Source organism: Neomonachus schauinslandi, chromosome 4 (genome assembly GCF_002201575.2).
Source record: "Neomonachus schauinslandi chromosome 4, ASM220157v2, whole genome shotgun sequence".
Taxonomy (NCBI): domain Eukaryota; kingdom Metazoa; phylum Chordata; class Mammalia; order Carnivora; family Phocidae; genus Neomonachus; species Neomonachus schauinslandi.
In genome coordinates this window covers 76,496,255-76,520,885 of record NC_058406.1, presented here as the reverse complement: position 1 = coordinate 76,520,885, position 24,631 = coordinate 76,496,255, and the positions used below count along the sequence as shown (strand labels likewise).

The following is a 24,631-nucleotide window of genomic DNA, read 5'->3' as shown; positions in this document are numbered from 1 at the left end:
TTTATTTTTCTTTTCTCCCCGCCTTTGGGAGCCAGACAGGAAAGACTAGGACATTCAAAAACAACTGCATATTTGGGGGAAATTAGAAAGTGACTGTGTGTGCCCAGGGAAAGGCTCAGAAAAGTCCTGAGACAGTTTACAGCTCAGGTTGATCTTCAGCACAAAGATAGCCTGTAACACTCAAAAAGACAAAATCAATAACAAAAAACAGCAAGCTCTGGGAAGAGGGGAGACTGATTTCCTGAGTTACCACATTACTAGATTCAAATGTCTAGTTTTTAACAAAAATCACAAGGTATATGAAGAAAAGGAAAGTATGTCCCAAAGGAAAAGAATATTGACCCTTGAACAACATGGATTTGAACTGTGCTCATCCATTTATATGCAGATTGTTTTCAGTAAATGCAATACAGTACTGTAAATGTATTTTCTCTTATAATTTTCTTAATAACATTTTCTTTTCTCTAGCTACTTTCATCATAAGATTATAGTATATAATACATACAGAATATATGTTGACTATGCTATTGGTAAGGGTTCCAGTCAACAGTAGTGAAGTTTTTGGAGAGCCAGAAATTATACACAGATTTTCAACTGTCCAGGGGTCTCAGCACTTCTGATTCTCATGTTGTTCAAGGGTCAGCTGTAAATAGAAACTATTATCTGAAAGAGACTTGATGGAAGATAAAGTAGACAGAGACTTTAAAAGAAGCTCAAAGAACTAAAGTAAGAAGTGGGGAAGATTGAGAAAAAGATGAACAAAATGGAAATATTAGTAAAGAGATAGAAAACCTAAAAGGAAACAAAAAAAATTTCTGGATCTGAAAAGTCCAGTAACTGAAATGAAAGACTCATAGAGTGATTAAAAAGCAGATTTCAGCAGGCAGAAGAATAAGTGAACTTGAAGATAGAATATTGGAAATTACTGAATTTGAGGAACAAAAAGAATAAAGATCAAAGAAAACTGAACAGAGTCAAAGGGGACCAACATTCACATTGCGAGAGTCCCAGAAGAAGAGAGAGGGTCAGAGAAAATATTTGAAGATATAATGGCTGAAAACTTCCCAAATTTGTTGAAAGACATGAATATAAACATCCATGAAGCTCCGTGAACTCCAGGTAATGTGAAGTCAAAGAGATCCACACTGAGATACATTATAATCACACTTGCAAAAGACAGAGAAAATCTTGAAAGCAGCAAAAGAGAAGCCAGTCACCACATAAAAGAGGTTCTTAATAAGACTACAAGACTACAAACAGAGTTCTCATCATAAACTTTTGAGTCCAAAAAACAGTGGGCCAGTATATTCAAAGTGCTAAAAGAAAATAATTGTCAACCAAGAATCCAAATCTGGCAAAACTGTCCCTCAAAAGTGAGGAAAAATGGGGCGCCTGGGTGGCTCAGTCGTTGGGCGTCTGCCTTCGGCTCAGGTCATGATCCTGGGGTCCTGGGATCGAGCCCCACATTGGGCTTCCCACTCCAGGGCGGGAGGCCTGCTTCTCCCTCCCCCTCTGCCCCCGCTTGTGTTCCCTCTCTCGCTGTGTCTCTGTCAAATAAGTAAATAAAATCTTAAAAAAAAAAAAAAAAAGTGAAAAAAAATAAAGACATTTTCAGACAAAGATTGAGGGAGCTCATTACCACTAGACCTGCGTTGCAAGAAATGCTTGTTCATGTAGGGTGAAAGGAAAGGACACTAGACAATAATTCAAAGTTGTATAAAGAAATAAAGATTCTAATTAAGGTAAACACATGGGCAATTATAAAACCTATTACTGTAACATTGGGTTGTAACTCCACTTTTTGTTTTCTACATGAATTAAGACTAATACATTAAAGAAAACTGGGGTGTCTGGGTGACTCAGTTGAGTGTCTGACTCTTGATTTTGCCTCAGGTCATGATCTCAGGGTCATGGGACTGAGCCCCATATCGGGCTCTGTGCTTGGGCACGGAGTGTACTTGAGATGCTCTCCCTCTCCCCCTCTGTGCCTCCCCCTGCTCGCTCACTTTCTCTCTGTCTCTCCCTCTCAAATAAATAAATGAAATATTAAAAAAAGAACAATTACTGGTCTAGAAGCTAGTATTAATGTAATTTATGTTTGTAACTCCAAATCTTGTTTTCTACATAATTTAAGAGTAGATACTGTATACCTGAAGCTAATATAACACTGTATGTTAACTACACTGGAGTTAAAATTTTAAACATTTTTAAAATATCTTAAAAAGTGATTATGACCAGTGCACATGCATACAAAACTAAATCACAAAGAAATGGAAAATCAGAATAGGTCTATAACTAGTAAAGTGATTAAATCAGTAATCAAAAGTCTCTTGAGTAGAAAATCCCTGAACTTGTTGACTTTACTGCTGAATTCTACTACACATTTAAAGAACTAATATCTTTTTAAACTTTTTCAAAAAATAGGAGGGAATACTTCCTAACTCATTCTGTGAGGCCAGCATTATTACCCTGATAGGAAAACCAGGTAAGGACACACTAGATAAATATCCCTTATAAACATTGATGCAAAAGTCCTCAACAAAATACTGGTAAACCAAATTCAGCAGTGTACTAAAAAGACTATATATATACCACTACCAAATGGGATTTATTCCTAGAATGCAAGGATAGTTCAACATACAAAAATTGATCAATGTAATATACCACATTAACAGAATGAAGGGAAAAAAACCACAGGATCATCTCAGTTGATACAGAAAATGTATTTGACAAAATTCGGTATCCTTTCATGATTGAAACACTCAACAGAGTAGGAAAAGAAGGCAACTACCTCAACATAATAAAAGCCATCCATATATGAAAAACCCACAGCAAACATCATACTTGGTGGTAAAAGACTAAAAACTTTTCCTCTAAGATCAGGAACAAGTCAAGAATCGTTGATATTGCCATTTCTATTCAACATAGTACTGGAAGTAGCAAAAGAAATAAAGAAGAAAAGAAATAAAAGTCATCCAAATTGGAAAAGAAAAAATTATCTTGGTTGACAGCATGATCTTATATGTAGAAAAACCCTTCTACAAAAACAGCTAATAAACGAATGCAGCAAAGTAGCAGATTACAAAGTCAACCCACAAAAAATTAATTGCATTGCTATACCTTAACAATGAAAAGGAAATTAAGAAAGCTATTCCATTTACAATAGCATCAAAAAGAATAAAATATGTAAGAATTAACTGAGGAAGTGAAAGATGTATACAATGAAAACTGCAGAACATTTCTGAAAGATATGAGAGAAGACATGAATAAAAGCATATTCTATGTTCATTGAGTGGAAGACAATATAATATTGTTAACACATCAGTATTACCCAATGTGATCTACAGAGTTAACTGAAGTCTCTCTTAAAATACCAATGATATTTTTTGCAGAAATAGAAAACTCCATCCTAAACTTCATAAATAAACTCAAAGGACCCAAGTAGCTAAAACCATCTTGAAAAAGAACTATAAAGCTGGAAGACTCATACTTCCTGATTTCCAAACTTACTACAAAGCTATCATAATCAAAACAGGGTGCTAGAATAAAAATAGACATCTAGACCAATGGAATAGAATAGCACTCCAAGAAATAAGCCCTCATATATACGGTCAAATGATTTTTGACAAGGGTGCTAAGACCATTCTGTAGGGAAAGGTCTATCTTTTCAACATATGATGCTGGGAAAACTGTATATCCACCTGCAGAAAAACAAGGTTGGACCCTTATTTAATACCATATGCAAAATATAAGTCAGAATGGATCAAAAATTTAAATGTAAGAACTAAAACTGTAAAACTCTTAGATGAAAACATTGGACAAAAGCTTGGAATTGGATTTGACAGTGACTTTTTGGATTTGACACCAAAGGCTCAAGTAACAAAAGACAAAATAGACAAATTGAACTTCATGAAAATTTAAAAATTTTGCACATCTAAGACACTCTCAAAAGTGGAAGAAGATACTTGCAAAGCATGTATTGGATAAATGATTAATATCCACAGTGTATTGAGAACCCCTAAAACTCAGCAGCAAAAAACACAACTGGATTCAAAAATTGGCAAAGGACTTGAATAGACATTTCTCCAAAGAAGAAATACAAATGACCAATAAGCACATAAGAAGATGCTCAACATAGTTGTAATATAGATGAACCTGCAGGACTTTATGCTAGGTAAAATAAGCCAGTCACAATGGGACAAATACTTTGTGATTCCATATATATGTCAAAATTATAGAGACAAAATGTAAAATGGTTGTTGCCAGGACCTGCTGAGAGGAATGGGATTTTCTTTTCTTTTTTTTTTTTTTTAAGATTTTTATTTATTTATTCATGAGAGACAGGGGGAGAGAGAGAGAGAGAGAGAGAGAGAGAGGCAGAGGCAGAGGGAGAAGCAGGCTCCCTGCTGAGCAGGGAACCCGATGCGGGACTCGATCCCAGGACCCTGGGATCATGACCTGAGCTGAAAGCAGACGCTTAATCATCTGAGCCACCCAGGCGCCCGGAATGGGGTTTTCTTATTTAAGGGTATAGAATTTCAGTTTCATAAGATGAAAAGAACAGAACAGTGGACATGATGGTGGTGATGGCTGCACAACATTATAAATGTATTTAATACCACTGAACTGTATACCAAAAATGGTTAAGATGGTAAATTTTGCTCTGTGTATTGTATCACAGTAAAAAAAAAAGTTATTGTGAGTTAAATGACATTTTATATATACTAAAAAATAGGTTTTTCTCCTTTGAGGGAGAATTTGATTTTTGACGGCAGCTGTAAGTTTTGGGGGGGGCCTAGGTTTGTTAGTATTAGGAGTAGTTAAACTTGTTATTAACATTTTTGGCCCAGAGTAAGATCTGAAAATAACTTGGTGGGAGTAACTTTTGTATGGCCTATAAATTTTTGTAAAGATAATCTTACACTTACAGTAGAGTTACAAACATAGTACGTATTTGTTTGTCATTTCTTACTCTCCTACAATTAGTGACAATTCTTCAGTCTTTATCTTTTATGACCTTGATACTTCTGAAGTGAGCCAGTCAATGGGTTTGCTGGTTTGAGTTTGATGATTTCTCTTGATTAGACTGAGGATGTACATTCTTGGGAAGGATATCATGGAGGTGACCCTTCTTAGTAAATCTTAACAGTGCATGATGTCAGCATGTATTATTGGTGGTGTTAACCTTGATCAGTTGGCTCAGGTGCTGTCAGGATACTGTAGTACAAATTTACTGTTTTTCCCTTGGTAATATCTAAATATTTTGAGAGAGATACTTTAAGACTCTGCTTACAGTTTTTACTCACTAATTTTAGTGTCTATTGATTTTTCTTGCCTGTGGGGGAATTCTAATGGTGATTTTTAATTTATTTATTTTATTTTTATTTATTATTATTATTATTTAATGGTGATTTTTATATTTGCCTCATTCTTTCTATGTTTAGGAAAAATTTTGTTAGAAAGAGTTGTTCCAGGGCACCTGGGTGGCTCAGTCAGTTAAGTGTCTGCCTTCAGCTCAGTCATGATCGCAGGGTCCTGGGATCGAGCCCCACGTCGGGCTCCCTGCTCATTGGGGAGCCTGCTTCTCCCTCTCCCTATGCTGCTCCCCCTGCTTGTTCTCTCTCACTCTCCCAAATAAATAAATAAAATCTTTAAAAATAAAAAAGAGTTGTTCCTTTTCCCCCATTATAAATTTTACACAATTTTTAGTACTACCATTGTATTTTAATCTGAAGAAGAATGATAGATAGTTCTTTTTATAAGTTTAGGGCTAAATAGAATTTGTAAACTCAGTTCTTTGATGCCTGTATATTTCACTTTCTGAAGTTTATTTTTGTGTGGTTCTCATTTTTGTTATTTGTGAAATAGTTTTTTAGGTAAGTATCCATGTAACTATTCAGATGATTTTTCTGATATCAAGTATCTCAAGTTATAAGTTGGGAGAATCTACTGGAATTCTATTTTGTGTTAATAAGTAGTTTTAAGTTTTATAATTTAATAACTACTTCTGAGTAAAAATATATCTTTAATTTTTTTTTTCCCTCTTAGGCTTGAAAAGGAATATACTACAATAAAAACTAAAGAAATGGAAGAGCAAGTTGAAATTAAAGTAAGCATCTCAGAACTTTTAAAAGTGCCAAACATAAATTTATTAAAGTCAGTCATTTGGTTATGTTGATATATCTACTTCCTGTAACAAATTTAGCAGTGATGTTTGTTATTACTTACTGATAAATTTACCATCCCACTAGGTAATAGTTAAAAATAGACATTTCAAAAACCAGAATAATGCAACAAGTAGTTTTCATTCTAGTGTGAGAACAGCTCTGTTTCTAGATTTGTTGGTGGGTCATCAGGAGAAAATACTTGTATGGGGAAGATAATTACCACTTCATTTAAGCATATTTTTAAAAATGCAGAGAAGTCAATCTGTAACATGCATAGACTAATAGCAGTGTAGTCTGAGGTGTACCAAATAGAGCACATCATTGCACCAGCACTAATTATGGCTGCCTTAGAGCTGCAGGAAACTTTGGCTAATTCAGTTTTCTCATCTCTAAGCAAAGGTTATACTTTTGAACTCTCCACAGGAACAGGTAGATTGCCAATTTTAAGGGATATATAAATTCCTATGTATACCTTAAAAATCTTATTTGTACCCTCTGTAGGCCAGAAGTTCCTAAGTTGATGATCTTTGGCATTGTTCAGGATTAAGAAAAGTTCTATAGGTTTTATGATATTTCAGGATGGGGATAATGAGTAGAAGCAGGAGTTAGTGAAGAAACTCAGTGACTTGCTGATCCAGTTTCTTATCTCTTTGTCTATGTTCTCCCCCTTCCAAAAAAAAAAACCCCACAAAAAAAAATAAAACAAGTTTTGAGTGACTCCCCCCCTTTTTTTAAATTCTACATTTGGATGTATCTGAGTTTTGACTTGAACCTGGCAAGACGTTAGATGACCACCTTACTTATGATTATTTAGCCGTGTCTTAATTCACCTTTGCTGTAAAGTACCTCTTCACTACTCACATCCATGGGCCCTTTTTAGAAGTAAGGGAATGAGTTTTATGAAATTGGTATTCTTTCTTGCCATGGTCCTTCTCAAAAGCCTCCTCGGAGACAACCTCTCCTTTGTTTCTGTGTGACCTCTATCTCGTCTGTCTCCTTTTTCTAGATGTTTTATTTTCATTTCTATCAGTATTCCCTATTGATTGGAAATAGATACTTCTACATTTTTCAGAGAGAGAAAGAAAAGACCCTTGTGGATGTTTTTCCCTCCTTTTTAAAAATTCTGTCACCCAACTGCTGCTCTACCATTTGCTTTTCTTTTAGGTACCATGAGTAAGAGTAACATTAAATCATACCCTCCACTTCAACCTACTGAAAGTGGAAAAGTACGTCAACCTGATGAGTGGGGAGAGAGTATGGGTTATCGCATACCACGAATATTCGGAACTGCAAATCAAGAATCTGAGGATGGGAAGCCATCCTGTTCATTTCACCATGCTATGTTATTGCAAAAAAAAAAAAAAAAAATCACAGTTCTGTGAACAATCTTTGCTCTTAAAGAAGTTTCTTCTAAAATTAAATCAACAGTAGGAATACCAAGAGGCCTTTTCAGAAAGATCTTTAGCACAATTTAGCTTGTATTTACAGTTTTTCTCAAACTTCAGTTTTGGGGGAAACTTACAGTTAATATACCTCACGGAGTATTTTTGAATGCCAGCTCCATGTGTCTTAGGGGAAAACAGATGGCACAAAGTGTTTATAGAGAGGAAACGGGGGGGGGGGGGTCAGAATGAAAGTTCAAAAAGTTAGTAACACATGGGGGTAAATAAAATCTGCTGATCTCCAAGGTAGTTTGTTCCTTTTTTTTTTTTTTTTTAAGATTTTATTTATTTGATAGAGACACAGCGAGAGAGGGAACACAAGCAGGGGGAGTGGGATAGGGAGAAGCAGGCTCCCCGTGGAGCAGGGAGCCTGATGCGGGGCTCAATCCCAGGACTCTGAGATCATGACCTGAGCTGAAGGCAGACGCTTAACGACTGAGCCACCCAGGTGCCTCCTAGTTTGTTCCTTTTATACAATTTTGTTTCCACATAGTTTTTTCTTACTCTCAAACCATTTTCATTTCTTTCTTTACTCCTCCTGCCACCAAAAAGGACAAAGCCATGACCATTTTTGTGGGACTGCACCTTTTTTTACTTTGTATAAGCTTTGGTATGTCTGATTTTTGACTTGGACCTGGCAACTCATCTCAGTCATAATCAGATGACCACAGCATTTATGGATAGTTAGCCATGTATTATTGGAGGCTTTCTCTAAAATGGGAAGTGCCACTTCCTTAGTCACACTCTCTCTCCTTCTCCCCAAGGTCTCTTTTACAAGGGAATGAGTCTCTTAAACTAATGCTTTCTTGCCTTAGTCCTCCTCAAAAGCCTTCAGAGAGATAATATTAAACTGTTTTTTATACAAGCAAATGGTATGATCATCAAATTAATTAATGTTTTGATGTGGAAGTAAAAAAATCAGCCATTGATCAAGTTTCCTTTCTTTTGTTTTACTTAAAATTCTAAGACCTTTGGGTTGTGGACCTTTTTGTCTAAGAATTATATGTGGAAGCTCCCTGAAGAAGGTGTAACTTCTAAGTATTTTCCACCCCTTTTCTGAAAGTGTTACAGAAGTTTTTGATAATAATTGTTTCGTATGGAGAATCTTACATTTTATTGTGTGAAATTTTTTATTAATAGAAACAGCTTTCTCAGTATCTTCTTCCAATCTATTGATCTTCCACCTGAGGGGGAGGAGGTAAGAAATATTAAAATTCTAGCTTATATTAGGTTACCTCACAAATCCTTAAAAAAGAAAAACCTTTATTCCCCCATTCTATTTAAGGCTGACATTTGAGCTGATTATCTAATATTCGTATTTAAATTTTGTGCTTTGGGATGTAGAGATTTGAGCCCTGCAAATGAGAAAAGTTAGAGATTCTGACTGGTTTTTAGCCAGAAGTTCTTTTTTTTTTAATTTAAAAATTATGAAGTATTGCAGATATGTTGAAAAACAGAATAATATAAAAACACTTGTGTATTCACTGCCTGGCATAAAAAAGGAAAACATGACAAATGTTATGAGTCATTCAGGAGTTATATTTAACAGTCAGTGTGAAGTGTTAGTGTTGACACATTTATTTAACACTTAATATGTGAAGGGTCATTTACACACATCATATACTTTTATTCTTCTCATAACCTTATGAGAGGGTTCTTATCCTTTTCCTTTTGAGCTTCAGAAAGCTCAAAAAATATGCTAGTGGTCACATTGCTAGAAAATGGTGAAAGTCAAGGATTTGAAATCTGATTTATGTTTTTCTAAGACCCATATATATTCTTAAGTGTATACACTGTGCTGTTTTCCAAAAGAGACTTAATGCATTGTGATGTAAGAAGGTTTCAGATGCCTGTTTTTCTGTGGCATCACAAACTTTCATTAAAAAATTAATGGCTATATAATAATATCTAATGGGGGTTACAATAGCATAATTTATTCAAGAAGTCATCCATTTAACAGGTATTTGTAGAACCTACTACATGTCCAAACACTATTCTAGGCACTTAAAATGTGTTTATGAAATAGACCAATTTCTGCCCTCATCGAACTTATATTCTAGTATGGGAGTCAGGCAATAAACAGAAAAGTAAAATACATAATATTTTGATGAGGATAAGTGTTAAACAGAGAAAAGAACACATCAGGGGAGGGAGAGTAAAATGGTAGTGTTTGGATTGAAAATTTAGAGAACTTGACTAGATTACTTTTGAATAAATACCTGAAGGAAGTGAAAGAGCTAGATACATAGATATCTGGAAGGAGAGCAGAATCCAGTCAGGAGTGTGCCCAGGGAGAAATAGTAAGGAAACCATGTGGATGGGACAGTATACATGATGAGGAAAGTGACAGGAGCAGGGTGTTGTTGAACATGTAAAGACTTTGACTTAAACCTGGAAAGCCATTTGGGTTTTCAGTGGAGGAGAAGGTATGTTGAATATATTGCAGGGGACAGGAAGACTAATAGAGGCTGATGAAGTACTGCAGGCAACAGATGGTGGTGGCTTGGACTGAGGTGGTAAGAAATGATTGGATTCTGAATAGATTTTAAAGAGAAAGCTGACAAGGTGATTGTGGAGGTATGAGAGGGATAGGAATTAAGCATTTTGGCTTTAGTATGGAGAAAAATAGAGTTCCCAGTACCTGAGATGGGGAAGTCTGCAGGAGGACCTGGTTTGGGGAGGAATATCAGGAGCCTAGTTGGAGGTATTTTAAGTATCAGATCCCTAGGAGATGTTCGCGTAGGGCCTTGAATATTCAGAGTTGAATTTAAGAGAGGGCAGCTCAAAAACTGAATTTTGCAGTTATTGGCAGACTGATGATAGTAAAAGCCTTTAGAGTGGATGAGATTACCTGGGGAATAAGTGTAGATGAGAGAAGAGAGTTCAAGAATTGAACCGGATCATAAGCCAACATTTAGAAGGTGAGAACAAAGCAGGAGAACGCTAGGGAAGTGTAAGTGTCCTAAAGCCAAGAGAAAAGAGAGTTTCAGAAAGAGAAGGATTTTACTGTGTCAGTGCTAAAGAGTGTTCTTGTGAGATGAGGATGGAGAAATAATGAATTTGTCAGCATGGAGATAAGCTGGAAAAGAGCAGAGAAGTAAACTTGAATGAACTAGAAAAAATTGGAGATAGGGAGTATAGATATCTTTCAGGGAATTTGCTATAAAGAAGAGAGAAATGGGACAGTAGCTTAGAGAGAGGATCATGATGTTGAGGGGATTTTGGTTTTTCTTTACTTTTTATTAAGATGGGAGAAATAACCACGTTTTAATAGTGATAACCAAGTAGGAAAAACTGATGATGTGTGAATGGCAGGGGGTAATTGCTAGGGTCAGCACGGTTTAGGATTTAGCACATGGTGGGAGATTGATCTCCTGGCATGGATAGTTAATCCATAAGAACAAGAGAGAATCTAAAATATATGGGAAAAAATGTAGGTAAGAGGTAGGATGGTTGTGGGAGCTTGCAAAGTTTTGTTCTTAATGCTTCAGTTCTTTCAGTGAAATTGGAAACAAGATTATCATTTGAAGGGTTCCTGGTTTAAAGAAAGAGGAGCAAGTATGAAATAGGGATCTGAGAGGGTGAGAGAAGGAATGGCCTAAGGAAATACATTTTTGCTGTTAGGGTGCATTAGTAGTCCAACTGAATTTAGTGATTGTTAATTTAAACAAACTTTATTGATTTATTTTTTTTCAGTCATATTTACCAACATAGGTGCAGACCCAGAGTTGTCAGTATGTTAACCCAGAGTAGTGGTTTTACCAGGCACGTATGCTAACTCCTAAGGGAGAAAGGGCAGAGGGGAGGAGGATAAAAGCCAGGGAACATTTATAATGATTGGAAATTAAATTTTATAAAGAGGGACGAGAGCACATCAGAGTGAGGGACAATGAAAAGTTGATAAGATCAATGGATTATCCCAATGAGGAAGATTATTGAGTTTGGGTTATTTCATAAAATGAGTAAGAATAAAATGGCAAGAATAAAGTGAGTTGTTAGAAACTCAAATTCCCCCATTTGGGGATATTTAGGGTTTTTAATCATTTTTTTTCCTTTTTTTAAAATTTTTTAAAGATTTTATTTATTTGACAGAGAGAGACACAGTGAGAGAGGGAGGACAAGCAGCGGGAGTGGGAGAAGCAGGCTTCCCGTGGAGCAGGGAGCCTGATGTGGGACTCTGTCCCAGGACCCTGGGATCATGACCTGAGCCGAAGTCAGACGCTTAACGACTGAGCCACCCAGGCACCCCTAATCATTTTTCATGATTAAAAATAGCATGTATAGTTAGCATGTTTGTATATAAAGTTTTTAGCACCTTATATTTTCTTAGCCAGTTGTAAAGAGTAGAATTATTGAATTATAGGATATTAGTATTTTTCAGACTTTTGATATGCACTAAGTAAATTTCCTAAAGAGTATTTCCAGGGTATGTTCTTTTTGGCAGCGAGTTTCCATTCCACTAACACCTTGCCTACATTAGGTATTTCATTTTTGCTGTCACTCTTCATCTCGTATTCTCTTTTCTAATTTTTTTTTTCTCTTTTCTAATTTGATAGGTCAAAAGTCTCTCCCTCTTTTTTTTTAAGTGTATGTATCTTTCTCTTTATGGTTTTCACTTTAAAGTTTAGAAAACACTCTTCATTTACTCTGGCAAATGTAATTAAAAAGACAGGTACTCAAAAATTAATGAGAATTCAATCAAGTGATAGATTTTAGTCATTAATTTTCCTATATATCAGCAATAAACATTTCAAAAATATCTTAGAAAAAGAAATTCCACTTAAAATAAGAATAAAAGCATCTAGGATCACCTAAATGAAAAATAGGATAGAACCTAACAAATTATCACTGAAAAACTTTGCATAAAGGCATTTAAAGGATGAATAAAGGGGAGAGACGAAAAGAACTCTATGTTAAATAAAGTTACTGTTTCCCCCATCAAATACACATTAACAAATCCAGTCATTTAATTCCTTGTGATTTTGCAGAGCATTAAAAAAATCTAAAGAATGGTTGTAAACAAAAGACAAAAATTATAAAATAGTATTCATGCCTGACTTCAAGAATATTATGAGCAATGCTTATCATTAATCAAGTTTTTGGTATTATGCTGTCTCATTAATTTTTCCCATATCATTGTAGGTTTTATTACTCTAATTTTCTAGATGAGGAAATGAATAAGATATTGAGTAACATGCACAGGTGTTAATTTTGAAGTGAGAATTTGAACCTAAACCTACCTAACTCCAAAACCCACTCTCTCAACTAATTTAGTATACTAGTACTTAGGGTTTGGGGAGGATAAACAAAACAATATAAGGATGGGGGAAATTAGCTCCACCAGACATTAAAGGGGATTGCAAAGCTATAATTACCAAAATACTGTGGTGCTAATCCAATAAAAAGACAGAAACACTTGAAATTTAATAGGTAATCCTGAAATAGCCCTTAATAACTGATAAAGTCTATTATATTTATCAATTTATAATGAAATAGATGTCACATAAATGAAGAATTTGTTTATTTAAAAAGTATTCAAACATTTGGGTAGATGTTTGGGGAAGAAATCAATTTCAATTTTTATTTATAGCAAAATTTTAGAAGATTTAAAGGGGATGGAGAGGGAAACCCAGGTAAATGTTTTTAGTTCTGAATTTTATAATATTTTAGCATCATTTCTATTGTAACATTAACTATATTCCCTCAGTTGTCTGGTTGAACTTTCTAATAAGTCTTTTAGGATTAAAAAAAATTTATTTTTTTTGATGAAATATGTTGAGAACATTTTGAGAGTCACATTTGTTTCTTTGGATTTGCAGATTTTAAAAGCATTTAATAATTGCCTATTTGTCTAGACCACTGTGCTACACATAATATGAATGGCCAAGAAATGAGAAACATTTTCTTCCCGAATTCAAGCTTTTTTGTAGTCTGAAATCACACATAAAGTAATATCGATTTCAAATCATTTAAATAATTCTAAATGAATAGAACAAGAAAATCTAACTTGCAAATCTATCTAATAACTCTAAGATTTATTTGTTCCGATTTGTGGTTCACTTAAGATATAATAATTCATAGAATCTTTATTTCCTTGGTCTGAGACTTTATATGTTATATAAACTATATTTTAGTCTTTACTGGAAAAATGATAGATTGAATTAATAGAAATTTCTGAGGAAAACATTTTTAAAAGCAGGAATTTAGGATGGTAGGGTTGGAATAAGGCTGGATTAAGTTCTGGGGTAAATTTGTATAAAAGGTAAGGGGAATTTGAAATTCTAATGATGGCAAAATGAAGAAGTAAGTTGAAGGATTCTAAGATGAAGGGATAACATATCAGGTTTCATATGAAAATTTGTGGATGGAATATACAGAAAGATGATTTTTTTATGTAGAGTGTTTTAGTTTTAATACTTAACAGTAATTTGATAGGATTTGGGGAGTCAGGTATTGAATGGTTAGGTGAAGTTTTTTTTTTTAATCTGGTTTTACTTTTTTGTTTTTATTTTTGTAATTTAAAGATTTATTTTATTAGAGAGAGAGTGTGTATGCGGGAGGTGGGGAGAGGCAGAGGGAGAAGAGAGTCTTAAGCAGACTCTGTGCTGAGTGCGGAATCCAACACAGTGCTTCATCTCAGGACCCTGAGATCAGGCCCTGAGCCAAAAGCAAGATTCAGTCTCTTAATCAACTGTGCTACCCAGGCACCCCAAATCTGGTTTTGCTTTTTGAACTATAGGAAAATGCTAGTAATCAGAGCTGTTCATTTTTTTTTAAGTTTGGTATTTTTTTTTAAGTTTTTAATCTTTTTTTAAGTAGGCTCCATACCCAACGTGGAGCTTGAACTGACGACCCTGAGATGGAGTCAGATACTCTACCGACTGAGTCAGCAAGGTGCCTCCATTTTTTTAAGTTCAAAACAACTCATAAATAATTAATTCGATGAAAACAACTCAATCTTTATATTTTCAGAATGTAAGGAATTTTGCAGCTTTGCATATGTAAGGCAGAGATGAAGGCTGGTCTAGTTCTGAACTGACAATTTGGTATTTATCCTATGAGCTGCATTTTTCAGATTTCTTATTTGTTTCTTTGATAAACATTTGAATACTATTTGTGTAGATAGTCTTTGTAGGAGGTAAATGAGTTAGAGTCTTTCCTATCTAATGGGGATGTTAAGACAGATAAAAAAATACTGATTATGAGTCATGGTTGGTACTTTAAAGAAAGGGGTTATTTCTGTATGTACTGTAGCTTATATTTAAAATTCAGTCACAGCTAGAGTGATAAATGTCATTTCCTTTACTCTGTATTTCCTACTCTGAACCTATAAGAGTTTGACAGACAATAATGTAACCATTCCTTAGACCTTTCCTATTTATAAAAGGTGGTACATTTTAAGGACTATGATTTAGGTATCTTTTCCTCAGGAATGCTTGCAAACAAAACCTCTTTTTTTTTGTTTCTTTTTTTCTTTTTCTTTTTTTTTTTTGCAGAGGTTACGCACAGAAAATAGACTTTTAAAACAGCGCATTGAAACATTAGAAAAAGTAAGTAAATAACTACTTATGCAAGCTTCTGTTGGAATGCACAGTATTTTCTATTTATTTAAAGGTTCAAGAAATCTATCACGTCTCCAAAGTTGTGGTATTAACTGCTTAGCTTGCCTAGCTTACTACTTAACTAAGTAACTTGTCATTAATAAAAATTGATCACTATGAGTCCTTGAAATTTAAGGTTAAAGTTTTAATTAAGGTTATTACTAGAGTAACATTGATATCATTTGTTTTCTTTACATAAAGTCTCTAAAAAGTACGTTCTTTAGAGGTAACCTAATTGAGAATTCATTCTGTATAGTATTTTAAAAATGACTTTCAAATGTTGCCCTTTCTAGCCACATATTAAATGTGTCAGTGATTCCTTTAAGGCCTAGGATTCCTTTAAATTTAGTCAGAATGACTGGCTGATTTCTTATATAAAAATTCACCAGGGTGTTGATTTTCAACACAGGGGAATTATACTTAAACATTTGGTTCTCAAACTTATTTTGATGCTACTTATTACCTCTTTCTTCCTGTTTCATATAAAATAACTGGGCAAATCTGGAAAGTTTTGCATTATTTTTAATACTGTGCTTTTGATGTAATGTCTTCTGTAGTCTTGTTCGATGCTAAAAGAATATATTGAGTAATAAAAGTATAGTCTAAGAGTTTTGGTTTATTAAAAGAAAAACCTGAATTCACAAAGTCTTTTGGTGTTTGGAAGGGCTTTTTTTTTTTTTTTTAAACAAAAGATGAGAGTAAGTAGGTTAATAAATGATGTTGTGAAGTATCTTAAAATCTTCCCTGAAAATCTACAGATCAATAATCAAGAAAGAAAACGTGAAGATATGGGTAGTTCGGATATTTGTCTTTTGTTTGAAAGCATCACACCACACACAAGGATAAGATGTTTATTTCATGTCTTTTGGTTGTGTAATAATTTCAGGTACATTAATTCAAAAACAGTTTTCCTGTATTTCCTACATCTTATTAGAGTTGCTTTGAGGATAATTCTACTTTTTTGGTGACTCTGCAAAAAGGTTGAGCTTAATTTAGTTTTTAAGTTGTTCTAATTGCATATTTTTTTTCCACTAAATACTGTTTATAATATCTGTCTTAGGTGGTCTTTTATCTTTGGAATGAGATATTTTCACAGAGAAAGTATTTTTATTTCACTGAACCATCAGAAAGATAAAGGTGCCGTAGGAAAGTGTTAAGTTTGGATTTTACTTCTAGAAAATTAAGTACCTTTCTCCTGGCTTACATAGCCTAGGTCTGTCCTTTAGCACTTAGAATTCTATAAATACTTATATATCAGTTAAATTCTGTAACCAAAATATTTACTTATTGAGTTATTGCTAGAGTTTATTATGTTGAGCTCATTAATTTCATTTGTCATATTTTCCTTGCTTTGCTTCTTTGGAAGTTGCTGTTGTACAAATTGCTGTCACACTTTATAAGTGGAATTGCTTACTCAAATTCCTTCTCCCTTTCCTATAAGTGGTTTGACAATATGGCTGACTCCAAACATGAAGACTTAAAGAATGCTTTAAAAAGAAGCTATTTGCTTGTCTCAAATGATGAAAAACCTCTTGGAATTTGTGTTTGGTCTTCTAGAAGCATATGATTTTCTGCAGTTTATCCTTATTTTGATATATTTTTCGTAAGGGTTAAGAATAATAACAAACACAGTAAATAGCCATAAAACCAAATCTAAATGTCTATTTTAATTACAATGAAAAGTAGATGGAATTTGGGTATGCTTTGTTTCTTCTTATTCCTAATTTTATGCACTTTTATTTCTTTCTCTTAAATTTCTATCTGAATTTTTCCTTTTGTAGGAAAGTGCTTCCTTGGCAGATAGATTGATACAGGTATAGTTTTTTTGTTTTTGTTTTTTTAGCATTTTCTCTAACTTACTTCTAAGGAAAGTCCTAAACCTAGAAATTCACATTTTAACGCATGCAATTTTACATGCATTTTCCTAGAAATAATTTTTTGGGCTGATATATATGCGTGTAAACTTAATTTTTGATAACAGTGTGTTATCTTGGTTTATTAAACATCTTTTGCACGTTTTAAAGCTAACCTTAAAGTATTTGTTCCAAAATGTCAATCAATGGATTCTGCGAAATTAACTACTATACATTGAAAATTTTAGTCCTGCATGTACAACTCAGTAATATTGCATGAATTGAATTTTTATTGACTGAACGAAGAACTGTTCTTAAGATTATCAGATAAATTTTTTAATTTAGTTTCCCAAAATTTGCTGGAGCGATAATGAGCTGCTGGTTAATAATTACTTAGGCTGTTCTGTTCTCTGAGGTGATTTTTTTTTTTTTAACATGTCACAGTAAATAACTAAACCTTACAAAGGCAGTCTTTCTTGAATCTATCCTAAATTGCTTTACACACACATAAATTATGTCCTAAGGGACAAGTGACAAGAGCCCAGGAGGCTGAGGAAAACTACCTCATAAAACGGGAGTTGGCCACCATCAAACAGCAGAGTGATGAGGCCAGTGCTAAACTGGAGCAAGCTGAAAATACCATCAGGAAGCTCCAGCACCAACAACAATGGGTAAGGAGTCTGGTAGTGTTTTTTCTCACCTTTCTCATCCCCCTTCCTTTAAACTTTTTTTTTTTTAAAGCACAACTTCTGTGCTCTTGTTTTAAGTAATTTTGTTTTCTTCTTTAATTGAATTCTTAATCTGCTTTATGTTCTGTAATACTTAGGGGTCTTACTGTGGTCTAAAGACTCTTCATTCTAACATTCTTTCTCTGTCCACACAGTTTTGTTAGAAATAGGTAATGTTTTCTTTTCTTACATTATATTTTAAGTCACAAAAAATAAGTGATGTTTGTCAGACCTGCTTTTTAGGTTTTAGAAATCTGTTTCATATTGGTATTTTGCCATGGGTAATTTTTGAGTCTTAACTCCAGCTAGTTCTTGTTAATTGTGCAGATAAAATATTATATCCAACATAGAGAATATATGTAATTATCTCACTAATGTTTCGATAATGTGGGGATTTATGTCTTGTGAAAAACTACAGCCTTAACTTCCTACATCAAGATGTCAAATTATGGTTTAAGATATATGCTTACATTTTTTTCAAGAAGGGAGAAATTTCAAAACTTTTAAAAAACTATGTTAACTAATTCAAGTTACTAAACAGCTGTTCTCAGATATCTTTTGCAACTTAGACACCATTTTCCATTGGCAAATTCAGACTAGTGTAATCTTAATCAAGGATATGAGGGCTAAAAAGAAAAGCCAACTGTTTATTTTTAAAAAGATATTATTTCTTGTTTCAGTTTTCTGTTCTCAGGAGTTAGATTGTAACGGTAGGCAGAAAAGGTTATGTTAAATCTAGAACTCCATATAGGTCAGGAAGGCAAATAGAATGACTTCAAATTGGACATTACTTTTATTCAGTAAAATTAAGAAACACCATCATAAGCTGGCTACAGATATCAGAAACTGAAAGCAAAAAGAAGAAATTGACAATTGAAAAAAACCATAAAATAGATTTATTTTTTTCTATTAAGTAAATGAAGATCATTACGAAAAATGAATAGAAAGGTAGTAAAAGAATACTAAAACGTTGGGAACTCAAATATTTTGTCCTGCCTTTGTATGAAGTGTCAATATCAAAGCATAAAAAATAGATGAAACAGAATTGGGGATTCCTATTGGGGATTAGGTTAAACTGAGTTACCAGTGTAATGTGATTTTGTTATAGGGAAAGATAGTATTATGTTTGCATTTAGCATGAGCTACAGTAATAATCCATTAGAATCATGAATTATTAGTTTTTTGTGTGTAGTTTTTCAAATATTGAGACCAATAGGACATAAAAATAAGAATGTTCATTTATAATGAAAAAAGTAAAATGGATGGGAAAATGGGAATGAACTGAAGCTTTTGAAAATAAAATATAACAAAAGAACCTCTGTGCTGTTTCAAGGACAAGATAGACTCACATTGTGGAGCTAAAATATAACAAGTAGAATGCAGATCTCTACTTTGATTTTGTTTACATTTTTTCTCACTTGGCAGACATTCTTCTAAACTGGAATAAAATGTAAAACAAATATATAAAGCAGTGATGTACAAAACAGGTGAAAGTAACAGAGCCTTGGTTAAATTTCCAACTTCAAAATGCCTATCTCTAGATAATAAAATAATTTGCAAAATACAGGAATATTATTGTCTTTAAAGGATTTTAGAAAATAAGAGATCCTAAAGACTTTGAGGTGGGCAAAACATAGCTCTTTAGGTAATAATGGTTGAATATCTGAAAAGAAAACCAGTGAGTTTGATATTTCATTAAAAATTCCTAGAACATCTGGTTTGTGAACAATTAGAAAATAACTTTTACTCTTTAAAAGGGAATTTACTATGTATAAGTCAAAACAAACTGACTTTGTTTCTGCAGTAAACAAAAACTGTGCCATAAGTGAAATTTTAAAAGTTATTTGTTAGGCACTCTCATGGTATCTTTCTAGTTAAGGTAGAGAAATATAGATGAAAGTAGTAAACTTAAGTGGTTTTATATATGATTAACTATAGCAAGAGTTTATCCATGTTGAAGTAAAGAGATGTCAGAGATGTCTTTGTCCCCTAAACCTATGCTTCCAAGTATTTTAATGTTATTAAACTCTTATATACAAGGTATGTTTAAGAATTTTATACATGAAATATTTCAGAAATGTAGCTAATATGTTGCATAATGAATAAAGATTCCAAAATATTTTTAAAGTATATTCAGAATAAGAAACTAAAATAAAAGGTTATTTTACAGAAATAAATCTATAGCCTTGCCCTTAATTTTCAAATTCAGAGAGCTGTCTTAGTGGTGCTTTATGTAACAAAGACCTAGAAATTTTAATTGGCAGGAAATCAGGAATTAGCCAATAATGCAATACAGTTTACCCTCCTCCCCCCACCCCAAGTAGTCTTCCTAGAAGTATAATGATCCAATTTAATTCTAAGTAGCTTGCAGAAAATTTGTAGTCTTGTTTCTTGTTTGAAAACCAAAACTCGTTTGAATTGTTTACCCACTGTATTATGGCCAGTGTAGGAAAGACTGTGGCAGCTCTGGATATTTTTAGACTGTACTAAAGAAGACTTTATGAGAACATCATAGATATAGTCATTTACAAATATTTGAGAAGTGATCTTATGGAAAAGTGATTAGCCTTTTTTGATATTGCTTCAGAGGGCAGAATGTGTTTAAGGTCCAAGGATACAAAATCTTATTCATTGGAATTTTGACGATTGGAGTAGTTGCTTTGCAGAGTAGTGAGCATACGAGTGGTAGGAAGTGAACATCTGTTGCTACATGTTTTGATTTCAGCCTTCCAATATAACCACATGAATTCTTCAGAACTCAGAATAAAGGTTTCAAACCTCTATTCCAGGAGGAGGTATTGAATTACCAATATAATCATCCACCACCATCACCCTCTATTTCCAATAGTGTCATTTTATATGATATAAAGAGCTTTGGATTTCATTTGTGGGACTGAATTCTAGTCAGACTGTTTTGCTAATTGTGTGACTTTTGATATTCAAGGATTCAGTTTTTTTTCTCTAAAATGATTACATAGGGCTAGACCATCTCAAGTCTCTATTTAAGTGAACTTTATTGAAGTATAATTTACATGCAATAAAATTCATCAAATTTAAGTGTATAGTTTGATGTGTTTTAACAAATGTATCTAGTTGTATAACCATCACCACAATCAAAATACAGAGTATTTCTATCACCCCCAAAATTTTCATCATGTCCCTTTGCAGTTCACCTCTCCACTTCCAGCAACCATTCTGCTTTCTGTCACTGTAGTTTTGCCTTTATTAGAATTTCATATAAATGGAATCATTAAGGTATGAGGCTTTTGTGTCTGGCTTCTTTCAGTTAGCATATTCACTCACTTTTTTTCTTTTTGGCAATTTTATTCTTAATTGTGGTAAAATAGATACAACATAAGTTTACCATTTAAATGCATAGTGCATGACACTAAGTACATTGACAATGCTCTGAACAATAACCACCATTTATTTCTTGAACTTTTTCATCATCCCAAACAGAAGCTTTGTACCTATTAAAAAATAGTTCCCCCTTTCTCCTTCCCCTGATAATCTCTATTCTACTTTCTGTCACTCGTATGAATTTGCCTCTTCTAGGTAACTCATATAAGTGGAATCATACAATATTTGTCCTTTTGTGTCTGGCTTATTTCGCTTAGCGTAATATCTTCAGGCTCATCCCTCTTGTAGCATTTATAATAATTTAGTTAGTTTTGGGCGCCTGGGTGGCTCAGTTGGTTAAGCGACTGCCTTCAGCTCAGGTCATGATCCTGGAGTCCCGGGATCGAGTCCCGCATCGGGCTCCCTGCTCAGCGGGGGGTCTGCTTCTCCCTCTGACCCTCTTCCCTCTTGTGCTGTCTCTCATTCTCTCTCTCAAATAAATAAATAAAAATCTTAAAAAAAAATAATTTAGTTAGTTTTTATGGTAGTTGAACAATACTGTTTTATGCTTATACCAATTTTGTTTATCTGTTCATCCGTTGATGGTCATTTTGGTTTTCTGCCTTTTGGCTATTATGAATAATGCTGCTGTGATCATTAACATACAAGAATCTGTTTGAATCCCTGTTTTTAATTCTTTGGCATATATACCTAGAAGTGGAGTTGCTTGATCATATGGTAATTCTGTTTAACTTTTTGAGGAATCACTAAACTGTTTTCCACAGTGGCTGCACCATTTTACATTCCCACCAGCAATGTACAAGGGTTCTAATAAATTTCTTTACTTCCTCACCAACTCTTGTTATTTTCTGTTTTTGGGGGGTTTTATTTCTTGTTTTTTAGCAATAGCCATTCAGAAATTGGAGATGATATTTCATTGTGGTACCTAGGAATAAATTTAACCAAGAAGGTGAAAGACTTGCACTGAAAACTGTGAATCATTGTTTATTCATCTCTTGATGAAAGAAATTAAAGAAGGCATAAATAAATGGAAAGACAGCCTATGTTTATGGATTGGAAGACTTAATATTGTTAATATATCAACACTACCCAATATGATCTACAAAATTTTAACTTTTGCAAAAACGGGAAAGCTGATTCTGAAATTTATATGGAATTGCAAGGGGCCCTAAATATTAAAAACAATCTTAGAAGAACAGAGTTGAGGAAATCATGCTTCCCCAATTTGAAAACTTATTGACAGTGCTAGAGTAATCAAAACAGTATGATACTGTCATGAAGATAGACATACAGATCAATGGAGTAGAAATTTTGAGAGTCCAGAAATAAACCCATATATCTGTGGCCAGTTGATTTTTGATGTGGGTGCCAAGACCATTCAATGAGGAAAGAATAATCTCTTTGACAAATGGTGCTGGGAAAACTGTATATCCTTATGAAAAAGAATGAACTGGGACCCTTACCACATATCATATACAAAAATTAACTCAAAATGGATCTAAATAGACATTTTATAGTTTTAAAATAACTGTTTTATGGTTTTAAAGTCATATAGCATTCTTAGAACACATGGATATATCTTCATGACCTTGGATTTGGCAATGGATTCTTGGATATGGGTTCTTTCACACCAAAAGCATGGGCAACAAAAAGAAACAGGTAAATTGGACTTCATCAAAATTAAAACCTTTTGGGCATCAGAGGGCATTATCTAGAAGATGAAAAGGCAACTTATAAAATGGTAGAAAATATTTGCATATTACATATTTGATAGGAGCTTAGCATCCAGAATATATAAAGAGAACTCTTCAAACTCAACAAAAAGACAACACAATTTAAAAATGTGCAAAGGATTGCTGCATTCTTTACAGTAACCAAGACATGGAAACACCCTAAAGTGTCTAATGATGAATGGATAAAGATGGGGGGGGGGTACACACACACACACTGGAGTACTACTCAGCCATAAAGAAAGAATGAAATCTTGCCATTTGCAACAACATGGATGGACCTTGAGAGCATTACACTAACTGAAATAAATCAGAGAAAGACAAATACCATATGATCTCACTTATATGTGAAATCTAAAAAAAAACAACTCCTAGAGAACAGATTGGTGATTGCCAGAGATATGGTGGGGGAGGTGAAATGAGATGAAGAAGAATCAAAAGGTACAAATTCCCAGTTACAGATAAGTCAGGGGATTTAATGTACAGCATGACAACTGTAGTTACTGTATTGCATATTTAAAAGATAAGAGAGTAGATCTTAAAAGTTCTCATCACAAGAAAAATTTTGTAACCTTATGGTGACATGTTAACCAGACTTAATGTGGTGATCATGTCACAATATAAACAAACACTGAATCTTTACATTTTATACCTGAAACTAATATATTGTATGTCAGTTGGCCTCAAAAATTTTTTTTTAATGAAGGACTTGAATAGACATTTCTCCAAAGAGGATATACACATGGACAACAAGTATATGAAAAGACACTCAGCATCATTAGTCATTAGGGAAATGCAGATCACGATGAGGTACCAATTCACACTCACTAGGATAGCTATAATAATAAAAAAAAATAACAAGTGTTGGCAAGGAGATAGAGAAATTGGAACCATTGTACACTGCTGGTGGAAATATAAAATGGTCAGCTGCTGTGGAAATTAGTGGCTCCTCAAAAAGTTAAACATAGAATTATCACATGACCTGCAATTCATCTTCCAGGTGTGTACCCAAAAGAATGGAAAACTGGTATTCAAACAAGTATGTGTACACACGTTTGTAGCAACATCATCCACGAAAAAGTGGACATAGCCCAAAAGTCTATCAGTGGAAGAATGGATAAACAAATTGTGGTATATGCATACAATGACGTATTATTCAGCCGCAAAAAGGATTGAAATACTTACACGTGCTTTACTATGGATGAACCTCCAAAACCTTAAGCTAAGTGAAAGAAGCCAGACACAGAAATCACATATTATAGGCTTCTATTTATATGAAGTATCCAGAATGATAAATCCATACAGACAGCAGATTGGTGTTTGCCAGAAGGTTGAGGTGGGAAAGGGGTGAGAAACTGCTTAACATGGAAGAGGTTTTCCTTGGACTGAGGGAAATGTTTTAGAACTAGGTAGAATTGGTAGTAGCACAACATTTTGAATATCCTAAATGCCACCTAATTGTTCACTTTAAAATGATTATTTGAATTTTGCCTCAATAAATTGTTTAAAGAAAAAGACTACAGAAATGAAGGAATGAAGGTATGTATAAGGCTCAAGGAAATAACACATTTAGTTTGATTGCAGTAGAAGGTGGGAATAGGGAGAATATATTACATCACAGTGCTGGACCCCATTGGTTAAGGTCAGGGTAGGACCAGAAGCAAGTGAGCTAGCTTTGTATGAAGAGCCTGAGAAGAATGGGAGCTTCCTCAGGGCTGGGGCTGGGCATGTCTTAATTGTGGTCACATTG

The 24,631-nt window shown here is 33.9% G+C and overlaps 1 protein-coding gene across 1 annotated transcript in view; it reads left to right on the top strand.

The window, feature by feature from the left end:
• Window positions 1-24,631, top strand: part of EVI5 (ecotropic viral integration site 5) — a 173,707-nt gene that overhangs the window by 53,158 nt on the left and 95,918 nt on the right. Inside the window, exons 10-13 of the mRNA XM_021689953.1 lie at window positions 6,049-6,109; window positions 15,106-15,159; window positions 16,992-17,024; window positions 17,588-17,734. Of these exons, the coding sequence (XP_021545628.1) occupies window positions 6,049-6,109; window positions 15,106-15,159; window positions 16,992-17,024; window positions 17,588-17,734 (295 nt within the window). The remainder of the gene's footprint in view (window positions 1-6,048; window positions 6,110-15,105; window positions 15,160-16,991; window positions 17,025-17,587; window positions 17,735-24,631) is intronic.